Source organism: Bufo gargarizans, chromosome 4 (assembly GCF_014858855.1).
Source record: "Bufo gargarizans isolate SCDJY-AF-19 chromosome 4, ASM1485885v1, whole genome shotgun sequence".
In the NCBI taxonomy this organism is placed as follows: domain Eukaryota; kingdom Metazoa; phylum Chordata; class Amphibia; order Anura; family Bufonidae; genus Bufo; species Bufo gargarizans.
In genome coordinates, this window is record NC_058083.1 from 40305743 (window position 1) to 40318360 (window position 12618).

At 42.7% G+C, this 12618-nt stretch overlaps 1 protein-coding gene across 1 annotated transcript in view; it reads left to right on the forward strand.

Annotated features, from left to right (window-relative positions):
* LOC122934535 (cytochrome P450 2K1-like) overlaps positions 1 to 12618 on the forward strand; it is an 88842-nt gene that overhangs the window by 22353 nt on the left and 53871 nt on the right. The window contains exon 2 of the mRNA XM_044290081.1: positions 4498 to 4691. Coding sequence (XP_044146016.1) covers positions 4521 to 4691 — 171 coding nt within the window. The 5' untranslated portion in view covers positions 4498 to 4520. The remainder of the gene's footprint in view (positions 1 to 4497; positions 4692 to 12618) is intronic.

Consider the following 12618-nt stretch of genomic DNA (forward strand, 5'->3'; position numbering starts at 1 on the left):
CTTTCTGCGCAACATTGTGGGAATTGGTGATGCTTTACCCATCTTGGCTTCTGAGAGACACTGCCACTCTGAGAAGCTCTTTTTATACCCAATCATGTTGCCAATTGACCTAATTAGTGTTAATTGGTCTTCCAGCTCTTCGTTATGCTCAAATTTACTTTTTCCAGCCTCTTATTGCTACTTGTCCCAACTTTTTGGGGATTTGTTGACACCGTGAAAATTTGAATCATCGTATTTTTCCTTTAAAATGATACATTTACTCGGATTAAACGTTTGATCTGTCATCTACGTTCTATTACAAATAAAATATTGACATTTGCCATCTCCACATCATTGCATTCAGTTTTTATTCACAATTTGTTTAGTGTCCCAACTTTTTGGGAATCCGGTTTGTATATAGCATTAGTTTTAGTAAAATCTTTTATAGAGTTATGGAGGTAAATACATGGTCATCAGGATAGCTTATAGAATTTGTTTTAGTAATGTGCAGAATAAACACATATAGAGTGGCACATACTGAGAGGCCTACTGCTGCATGACATGGTTATCCAGTTATCCGCCTTTACTAAACACTGAAGATGGATTCTTCTTAGATAAAAAGTTGCTAAGGGGAGACTTTACATAAAGTTCTCTATTTCTTTAATAAAACAATTTAAATTCCAGCAGAGACCAGTCACCACAAAATGTAAAGCAATCTGTAGGCCTTTTATTATAGAGCAGGAGGAGATGAGCAGATTGATAATGTATATAGTTTCAGTAGATTCAGTAATAAATGTAATTTATACATTCTCTGTGTCAGTGTGTATACAGAGAGCTGTCAGACACTGATAGCTGTACACAGGGGAGGTCTTATCAGTGATTGATAGCATTCCCTGCGTACGTGTGCATAGAGAAATAGCTGTCAGTCATTGATAGCTGTACACAGGCAGGTGTTATCAATGATGATAGTATTCTCTGTGTAACTGTGTATACAGAGATAGATTTCAGTCACTGATAGCTGTACACAGGGAGGTGTTATCAGTGATTGATAGTATTCTCTGTTCTAAGTGTGTATACAGAGATAGCTGTCAGTCTCTGACAGTTGTACATGGGGGAGGTGTTATCAGTAACTGATAGCACTTAGTATTAAGCGAGGTTCTTGAAAATTCTATTTGCCTGCTTCGTAGAATGTTACAAAAAAATATACTTTGTGATGAATTACTTCATCATTACGCGCATTTCTTTGTAAGGGCTCTTTCACACTTGCATTCTTTTCTTCCGGCATAGAGTTCCGTCGTCGGGGCTCTATGCCGGAAGAATCCTGATAAGTTTTATCCTAATGCATTCTGAATGGAGAGAAACCCGTTCAGGATGCATCAGGTTGTCTTCAGTTCCGGACGGGAACGTTTTTTGGCCGGAGAAAATACTGCAGCATGCTGCGCTTTTTGCTCCGGCCAAAAATCCTGAAGACTTGCCGCAAGGCCAGATCCAGAATTAATGCCCATTGAAAGGCCTTAAGCTAAATGTCGTTTCGGCGCATTTCGTTTCGACGTTTAGCTTTTTCTGAATGGTTACCATGGCTGCCGGGACGCTAAAGTCCTGGAAGCCATGGTAAAGTGTAGTGGGGAGCGGGGGAGCAGTATACTTACCGTCCGTGCGGCTCCCGGGGCGCTCCAGAGTAACATCAGGGCGCCCCACGCACATGGATGACGTGATCACATGGCACGTCATCCATGCGCATGGGGCGCTCTGACATCATTCTGGAGCGCCCCGGGAGCCGCACGGACTGTGTGTATACTGATCCCCCGCTCCCCACTCCTACTATGGCAACCAGGACTTTAAAAGCGTCCTGGCTGCCATAGTAACACTGAACGCATTTTGAAGACGGATCCGTCTTCAAATGCTTTCAGTTCACTTGCGTTTTTCCGGATCCAGCGTGTAATTCCGGCAAGTGGAGTACACGCCGGATCCGGACAACGCAAGTGTGAAAGAGCCCTTAGTAGTGGATGCAATGACAGGGAACGGCGATTTCGCTGCTCCCCGTCATTGTTCCCCTCAGATGCCATGTTCATCGCTGATCTCGCCATCTGATAGTAATATTAAGGTCTATAATAAAAAAAAATCTATAAAATCATACACGTCACCGCGCACCACTAGATGCTGGCAGGAGGCTCTTTTGCGCTCAAACGGATGAGGTGAGTATGAATAGTTTCCATTTCAGGGAAATTCAATTAGTTACCATGAAGCACGAGGAAATTCTACTTAGCAGAATAAATCAAGGGAAAAAACTGTGCAACATTTCACAATCAATTTACATTAAATAAGTGCAAGATGTATCAAGGTCTGGTTCTCAAGGAAATATTGTACCTCCATATTCTCAAGTCTTGACGCCTTCCTATATATTTCTCACAAAATATTTAGAAATTGCCTTTAAGAGGGTCAGTCTTCATGGCTGCTCTACTGTCCTGCTCTACTAATATAGAATAAACTATGGGGACATGTAGCACTTAAGTACTTCTTTTAATAAATTACAGCATTTTGTAACACCTCCATTGGTATCACTAACGGAGTTAATTTGCACCATAAGGTCACAAACAGAGGACAATGTTCCCGTGGATTTAGGGTGATATTTTTATCCTTCATATATGTTTCTTTAGACTCAATGGTGAACTTGGATAGGTATTATACACTTTTCTTATTAACAAACATTTAGTAACTCTTTGATCAACACTCTTTCCAATCGCTGTGGGTATCAAATATATCTGCCTTTAATATTTGTCTTGTAGCACTAGAAAAATTGCATAGATGGACAACTTCTTCCTTACTATGAAGGTGCCTGCAGTAATGTTGGTGTCAACCGTACTATCTCTTGCAACTTGAATTCTAATGTCATGAAAATAGAGTGTTGAGCAAATCGAATCCTAGATCCGAAGTCGATTACAGATGTAGTAGAGTTTAAAACTTAGTTTGAATGCTGTACAGAGATCAGTCTCCTTACAGCATTCAACTGTGTAGGCTCCAGTGAGGGAATTCGTTATTCCCAAAGTCTTGCGGGACTTTGTTGAATAAGTTTAGGTTTTTAAATCCATTTTAAAACAAGAATCCAAAGTTAGCTTCGGTACCGAGGTATCAGTTGTTACCGAAGCTGACTTTGGATCCATGTTTTAAAATGGTTTTAAAGTTTAAAAATCGATGGCAGAAGTTATTCACGAAGTCTTGCAAAGTTTCTGTGATAACTCACTTTACCTCACTGGAGCTCATAGAGTTTAATGCTGTACAGAGACCCGTCTCCGTACAGCAGTAAAACTAATCTTGGAGAAAATTAACTTCGGATCTAGGATTTGAGGCTCAATTCGCTCAACACTAGTATGCATCAAGAAGAGATTCAAATCATCTGAGTTTATACATAAGATTCATTATAGACAACCAGTTCTTGATGGGGTCCATGCCAAGCAAATAAGATGTCATCAATAAAGTGTATCCCTTTTACTACCTGTTCATCTACAATACCCATCGTCACCCTGAAACAATTAGATTCCCACAAACTGAAACATAGGTTAGCATTGGATGGGGCACAAGTTGCCCAAAGTATGATATCTCTTAGTTGTATGTATTGCCTATCTGTATACACAGAATAGTTGTGTCCAGGAATCACAAAAAAATAATAAAAAAATTACACTTAAACTTGGGCCCTATGGCTGAGGAAGTTTCTAAGCATTTCCTGCTCTGAACAGCTTACAATCTGCGAAGAAATAGGGATGACACAAAAGGTAAAAGTACTTGCTGTCTACAAAGGTCTAGCGATCTTGGTACACATATAGCCGCATGAGTCGGTCATCCTCCAGTATCTGTGTATGTATGGATATGAAGTCCAGTTGAGTGCATAAAATGTGGGAAATACTGTTGAATTTAAAGATTAGGTTCTAAAGAAAAATGTAGAAGGAGCGTTGGCAAGAGTGAGAAGACGAGGATCTCCAAATGAGTGAAGGCCCATTTACTTAGGCCAACCGAGCAGGTAATAATTGAAAACAACCCATTCACTCCCAATAATTGCCTGATTGTCAGAGGAAGTGAGAGCTGCATTGACATGCAGCAATCATCTCCTCTTCTCTGTTTACACAGCATGATCTTCTGCCCAGACACTATGATTTTGGCATTTGTATGAACGATGCTTTCACCCGATGATCTACGGAAATTTTACACGGTACGATTATTGTTAATTAGCGTTTGTATAAATGTTCAAAGGGGACTTAATACATCGAATGAAGTACAGTTTGGAGATAGTTGCCATTATTTCATGCCTTGCAATAAGCCCATATGTGACTACATGGTTTGCTGTTAATAGATATTTGCTCACCAGCTACACACAAAGCATGCTCAGTCCGACTTGCAGCTTGAAACATGTAAATATTGTTAAAATAATATAGGAGTAATAAAGAATAATGTTGTCCTTAAGTCATGTTTGTAATCTCTGGAGTTACCTGCTTTCTTATACAAGTTTATTTTACATTTTCTTAGGTTCTTGCTGACTCATCTTCACCATGGACTTGGTCTCAATTCTTCTGGCAGTCACTGTCTTCTTAATTTTGTACAGTGTTTTCAACAAGGAAAACAAGAAGTACCAGAACTTTCCTCCAGGACCTAAACCCTTACCGATCATTGGGAACATGCACATGATTAACACGGTGAAACCCCAGAAATCTTTATTAGAGGTAATACTAATAACAATATCACCAGGAGCATTTCCAGTGCAAATCATACACTCTCTAACAAACTGGCTGTGAGGTCTTCTTCCCCATCAAGTTTTTAAAAATTATTTTGGTCTACGGGTCCATATGAGATGACTATGCAGGGATCTGGCCCTCTCAATCAAGTGGCAGAGGTAGTAGCTGAGAGAAGAAGCAGATCAAGCAAGGGTGTACAGAGTGGCTTGGGCCTGCCCTCAGTGCACTTAACTGCTCATTTTTATGTAGAAATTTTCTTCAGACTGAAGCAACATATCGCTAAGGGTATCTTTACACATGAAGTCAATGCCTTTCTAACAAAAGCAACCACAGTCAGATGAATTTAACTGATTTTCAGTTGCAGGAAAATTGCTAAATTGCAGGAAACAAAATCTGCCATGTGTGAAGGCACCGTAAGTGAAAGGCATTATTACATTCAGCTAAGCTAGCCCTACATGGCACTGTGCTGGGGTTATCAGGGAATTTCCAAGTGACAGACTCCCTCTTAGTTTATTTTTATTTGGCTGCAAATATGTTAGCCTTAGATTTGTGTTCAAAAGGGCTTAGAGAGACAGGCTTGGGCTGGCTCACAGAGGAACAAGTGAATCCTCCTGGGTGGGCCTGTGAGCAAGGGTCATTGTGCAGGGGTCTTATATTGATGACCTATCCTCAACACCCCCACCGATCATCTGTTTGAACAGGAGGTGAGTGCTGCTTCCTCTGGCAGATTACACTGCATGTTGTCTTGCATACAGCAGCGGCACAGTGTAATTAGAAGTGAAGAAGAAGAGCACTTGTAATTACACTGTGCTCCAAGACATATGAGTGTATTTCTAAACAGGAAGCAGCGCCGCCTACTCTTCAAACAACTGATCGTTGAGGGTATCGGGACTCGGACCCATGCAAATCAGATATTGATGACCTATCCTGAGAATAGGTCATTAATATAAAACCCCTGCACAACTCCTTTAACCCCTTTCACGACTGCAATCCGTCTATATACGTGGTAGCTGCAGCTACCACGTGTATAGACGTCATAGCAGTTCTTTAATCCAAGCGCTGAAAAGTGCTCGGATTAGAGCTTCTGCCCCTTCCCTGCTGCTGTCATGGACAGCATACAGTCTAGTAATGCCAGCAAGGGACCAATCAGAGTGGTCCCTTGCCGGCAATCGATCCGATTGGTTAGTCTGCACAGACTAACCAATCGGATTGCAGCAGTGTTAAAATGCTGGTTTCAGGCTCTGATCTGCACTCTGCAGATCAGAGCCTGAAATCAGGTAGTGTCCTAAAGCCCCCCGATCTGTGCCCCCTTCCTGTGCGCCTCCAACCCCCCACCACCACCGTGGGCCCTGCCTCTGCCATCGGTCCCCACCTCCCTATCCATGAATCATGCCCCTGATGTGGTCCGCCCCCTTCTCGCCAAATACATTCATCCGGCTCCGATCTGTGCCCCCTCCATGCTGGCCGTACCCCCCGTTTCCAGCCCTTCCCCATTTGTGCGCCCTGTACCCGATGTGGTTCCACTGCTGTGTGTGATGGTGGCGGCTCCCTTCCTTAGCTGCCGCCATCAGCAGCAAATGTCAGCTGTATGCTGACACTCTGCTGTAACCCCATAGATGCCGCGGCAGCGGCATCCATGGGGTTAATAGAGGGAGGGGGCTCCCTCTCTCAACCATCGGGATTGCAGTGCCCGATGGTTGCCATGGCAACCGGATGCTTTGCAAAGGCGTCTGTGTTGCCACCTACAGGAAATCTGGTAGTATTATACTTTGCAATGCAAGAGCATTGCAAAGTATAGTAAAACCATCAGCCCCACTGGATCTTCAAGATCCAAGAGGGAACTGATAAAAAAAAGTGAAAATAATAAAAGTAAAAATAAATAAATAAAAATGTAAATTATAATAATAAATTGCCTTTTCCTATAAAAAAACAAACACACATATTAGGTATCGCCGCGTCCGTAACGACCATCACAACCATCTCTATCAATATATCACATGATTAACCACGTCCAATAAACCCCATAAAAAAATTAAATAAAAACTGTGTAAAAAAAAGTCATTTTTGTAACCTTACATCACAAAAAGTGCAACACCAATCAATCAAAAAGGCGTATACAGTCGTGACCAAAAGTTTTGAGAATGACACAAATATTAGTTTTCACAAAGTTTGCTGCTAAACTGCTTTTAGATCTTTGTTTCAGTTGTTTCTGTGATGTAGTGAAATATAATTGCACGCACTTCATACGTTTCAAAGGCTTTTATCGACAATTACATGACATTTATGCAAAGAGTCAGTATTTGCAGTGTTGGCCCTTCTTTTTCAGGACCACTGAAATTCGACTGGGCATGCTCTCAATCAACTTCTGCGCCAATTTCTGACTGATAGCAACCCATTCTTTCATAATCACTTCTTGGATTTTGTCAGAATTAGTGGGTTTTTGTTTGTCCATCCACCTCTTGAGGATTGACCACAAGTTCTCAATGGAATTAAGATCTGGGGAGTTTCCAGGCCATGGACCCAAAATGTCAATGTTTTGGTCCCCGAGCCACTTAGTTATCACTTTTGCCTTATGGCACGGTGCCCCATCGTGCTGGAAAATGCATTGTTCTTCACCAAACTGTTGTTGGATTGTTGGAAGAAGTTGCTGTTGGAGGGTGTTTTGGTACCATTCTTTATTCATGGCTGTGTTTTTGGGCAAAATTGTGAGTGAGCCCACTCACTTGGATGAGACGCAACCCCACACATGAATGGTCTCAGGATGCTTTACTGTTGGCATGAAACAGGACTGATGGTAGCGCTCACCTTTTCTTCTCTGGACAAGCCTTTTTCCAGATGCCCCAAACAATCGGAAAGAGGCTTTATCAGAGAATATGACTTTGCCCCAGTCCTCAGCAATCCATTCACCAAACTTTCTGCAGAAGATCAATCTGTCCCTGATGTTTTTTTTGGAGAGAAGTGGCTTCTTTGCTGCCCTTCTTGACACCAGGCCATCTTCCAAAAGTCTTCACCTCACTGTGCGTGCAGATGCGCTCACACCTGCCTGCTGCCATTCCTGAGCAAGCTCTCCACTGGTGGCACTCCGATCCCGCAGCTGAATCCTCTTTAGGAGACGATCCTGTCGCTTGCAGGACTTTCTTGGACGCCCTGAAGCCTTCTTAACAAGAATTGAACCTCTCTCCTTGAAGTTCTTGATGATCCTATAAATTGTTGATTGAGGTGCAATCTTAGTAGCCTTGCCTGTGAAGCCATTTTTATGCAACGCAATGATGGCTGCACGTGTTTCTTTGAAGGTCACCATGATTAGCAATGGAAAAACAATGATTTCAAGCATCACCCTCCTTTTAACATGTCAAGTCTGCCATTTTAACCCAATCAGCCTGACATAATGATCTCCAGCCTTGTGCTCGTCAACATTCTCACCTGAGTTAACAAGACGATTACTGAAATGATCTCAGCAGGTCTTTTAATGACAGCAATGAAATGCAGTGGAAAGGTCACTCTTCATAACATTCTGGAGTATATGCAAATTGCTATTATAAAAACTTAAGCAGCAACTTTTCCAATTTCCAATATTTATGTAATTCTCAAAACTTTTGGCCACGACTGTACACCCCATAGTACCAATCAAACAGTTACCTCATCACGCAAAAAATGTGCCCCTATTTAAGACAATGGAGAAAAAAAGGATTGATTGGTCCAGCTTGTATTCGTGGTAATCCAAAGCTTTATTCAAAATTCAGTATGGGATGGGAGTGGCTGAACCTCAGCCTGATTACCTCAGGTGAGAAAGTCAGTCCCTCCCTCCTCTCTATAAAAACTTTCTGCAGTGTACTGGAAAATGTCATGAGTAATGGCTAGGATTTTATTGAGTCTGAAACATGTAGACCTGCATTCCTGTACCTGGATTTTACTGAATTTTGAATAAAGCTTTGGATTACCACGAATACAAGCTGGACCAATCAATCCTTTTTTTCTCCATATCTACATTTCTCCTGCTTCGGGTGAGGGAGCTGGTCCGCGCTATATTAGTGGAATCCTTGGCAGGTGAGAGCTGCTCAAACCCCTGATTTTTACATTTGAATTGATCCCGAGAGCGTGCACTCCCTTCCACAGCTTTCTATTTTCATTGTTTTTTCTGCGATACTGGCTAACATCATGGCACACGCTTCATTGCGTCCGATGGAGGATGAACAGGAAAGATTCCTGAAAATCAATGCCATTTTTGAACAGCCACAGCAGGATATCCAGGACAGTCTGCGTTCCATTACACTGATGTCTACACTAGAAAAACAGCTTCTAAAAGAGCTTCGCACCTGGTGGGACTATACGTCACTTAAAAAGTATATTGAAAAAGAAATGATCCCCAGGGGCCTACGCTTAAAAAAGAAACCATCCACCATCTATTCAGATTTATTTCATACGGAATGGGAATCTATTTTATCAAACTGCTCCCTAAAACTTATGGACTTAATTGTTCAAAATGAAAAACAGACCCTAGAGGAATTAAGAAGGGAGATTAAAACCACACAAGATTCATTGCTGGAACACATCAATAATCCAGCATTCTTGAAATTCGATGACAAATTAAAGGAGGACCTTGCAGCAACTGAGGAAGCCCTCATGCAAATGAAGCAATCCAAATTCAACAGAGATTTACTGGACTATAACCGTAAAGAAGTATATACCTGGCCAGAAATGCGGTCACATACACCGAGATCCATTCTGAGAGGCTTACGATCCAAAAAAGCCCAACGCCGCAAAGTTTCATTCAGTTCAACTGAGGCCGACTCGGCTGAATCGGAAAGCGATACCAATCAACTTCAGATCGAGACACCGAGCACCCGCTCCACACAAGGTTCTGGTTCACACAGACAAACGTCAAAAAACGCAGAGGGGGACGGAGACATAGAAAGCCGTCGCTATCCTGCAAGATCCAGACGGGGGAAAACGAACTACAGATAATCAATCTGTCGGCGTGTACTATATCGGAATATGAACTTAAGGTTCTAGGCAAAGGTCTCACCTTTGCGCCATCATGTCATTTTGATCTATATAGAACCATATTGGACGTGAACAGACTGGCCCGCAGCCTAACCCTGCAGCAGCATTTTCAATCAGTTGATTCACAGCTGTGTAGTCCAAGTGACGCTGCGACCAATGTGTTCACCTCCAATGTTAAACCGGACCTTGATGAAGCTATTGCTCCATCTATATCAGACCAAACATTTAATGTTACCAGTATGTCTTTCAATGAAATGTTACACATTTATGATTTAATAGAATTGAAAAATACTTGTCTCCCACTTGACACCATGCATTGCTCACCAGACTTTAACCCTTCCAACCGTGATTTCTATCCGGTGCAATCTAGGTCTCATGCACTGGATAGGTTTCAGGAACTGGTTGAAAGAGATCTTGTCTCATTGAGCATTTTTGTAGCTTCACAACATAATGATCTTCATACTGACAATTTGTCTAAGAAAGAATCATTAGCATTGCGCAGTCTCCAAAACAGAGATGATATTGTTGTGAAACAAGCTGATAAGGGGGGAGCTGTGGTCATTCTTGATAGTGAACTCTATAGATGCCAAATTAATCAGATGTTACAAAAAGATAAGACCTATATGAGTTTACTAGGTGACCCGCTCCCCTCCTTTCAATCAGAACTGAAAACTTTATTGATGCATGGTTTCAATTTGGGTATTCTTAGCCAAAAAGATCAGGACTATATTTTTGTTGCCTTTCCTGTCACCCCTATTCTACATGCCTTACCAAAAGTCCACAAATTAATTTTTCCACCTCCCCTGAGACCAATCGTCTCGGGCATAGGGTCCTATTCTGAACGTCTCTGCCAGTGGGTTGACTCGTTATTGCAACCTTTGATCCCCAACATCCCTGGTTTTTTAAGGGATACCAAATCAGTTCTACAAGCAATACAGGAGCTTGAATGGTCCCAGAAATATTCTTGGGTCATTGCGGATGTAATTGCACTTTACCCTAGCATCCCTCATAATATGGTCCATACTTCCCTGGTTTGGTTTTTGGAAAACTTTGGAAATTTCTCTGTGGTGCTATCAGAGTATGTGGTGGCTGTGGTGGACTTCCCACTGAGACGAAATTATTTCATGTTTGATGGAAAGTAGAGTTGAGCGAACACCTGGATGTTCGGGTTCGAGAAGTTCGGCCGAACATCCCGGAAATGTTCGGGTTCGGGATCCGAACCCGATCCGAACTTCGTCCCGAACCCGAACCCCATTGAAGTCAATGGGGACCCGAACTTTTCGGCACTAAAAAGGCTGTAAAACAGCCCAGGAAAGAGCTAGAGGGCTGCAAAAGGCAGCAACATGTAGGTAAATCCCCTGCAAACAAATGTGGATAGGGAAATGAATTAAAATAAAAATTAAATAAATAAAAATTAACCAAAATCAATTGGAGAGAGGTTCCATAGCAGAGAATCTGGCTTCCCGTCACCCACCACTGGAACAGTCCATTCTCAGATATTTAGGCCCCGGCACCCAGGCAGAGGAGAGAGGTCCCGTAACAGAGAATCTGTCTTCATGTCAGCAGAGAATCAGTCTGCATGTCATAGCAGAGAATGAGGCTTCACGTCAGCCACCACTGCAACAGTCCATTGGCATATATTTAGGCCCAGCACCCAGGCAGAGGAGGGAGGTCCCGTAACAGAGAATCTGTCTTCATGTCAGCAGAGAATTAGTCTGCATGTCATAGCAGAGAATGAGGCTTCACGTCAGCCACCACTGCAACAGTCCATTGGCATATATTTAGGCCCAGCACCCAGGCAGAGGAGGGAGGTCCCGTAACAGAGAATCTGTCTTCATGTCAGCAGAGAATTAGTCTGCATGTCATAGCAGAGAATGAGGCTTCACGTCAGCCACCACTGCAACAGTCCATTGGCATATATTTAGGCCCAGCACCCAGGCAGAGGAGGGAGGTCCCGTAACAGAGAATCTGTCTTCATGTCAGCAGAGAATTAGTCTGCATGTCATAGCAGAGAATGAGGCTTCACGTCAGCCACCACTGCAACAGTCCATTGGCATATATTTAGGCCCAGCACCCAGGCAGAGGAGGGAGGTCCCGTAACAGAGAATCTGGCTTCATGTCAGCAGAGAATCAGTCTTCATATCATAGCAGAGAATCAGGCTTCACGTCACCCACCACTGTAAGAGTCAATTTTCATAAATTTAGGCCCAGAACCCAGGCAGAGGAGAAAGGTCCCGTAACAGACAATCTGGCTTCATGTCAGCAGAGAATCAGTCTTCATATCATAGCAGAGAATCAGGCTTCACGTCACCCACCACTGTAAGAGTCAATTTTCATAAATTTAGGCCCAGAACCCAGGCAGAGGAGAAAGGTCCCGTAACAGAGAATCTGGCTTCATGTCAGCAGAGAATCAGTCTTCATATCATAGCAGAGAATCAGGCTTCACGTCACCCACCACTGTAAGAGTCAATTTTCATAAATTTAGGCCCAGAACCCAGGCAGAGGAGAAAGGTCCCGTAACAGACAATCTGGCTTCATGTCAGCAGAGAATCAGTCTTCATATCATAGCAGAGAATCAGGCTTCACGTCACCCACCACTGTAAGAGTCAATTTTCATAAATTTAGGCCCAGAACCCAGGCAGAGGAGAAAGGTCCCGTAACAGACAATCTGGCTTCATGTCAGCAGAGAATCAGTCTTCATATCATAGCAGAGAATCAGGCTTCACGTCACCCACCACTGTAAGAGTCAATTTTCATAAATTTAGGCCCAGAACCCAGGCAGAGGAGAAAGGTCCCGTAACAGACAATCTGGCTTCATGTCAGCAGAGAATCAGTCTTCATATCATAGCAGAGAATCAGGCTTCACGTCACCCACCACTGTAAGAGTCAATTTTCATAAATTTAGGCCCAG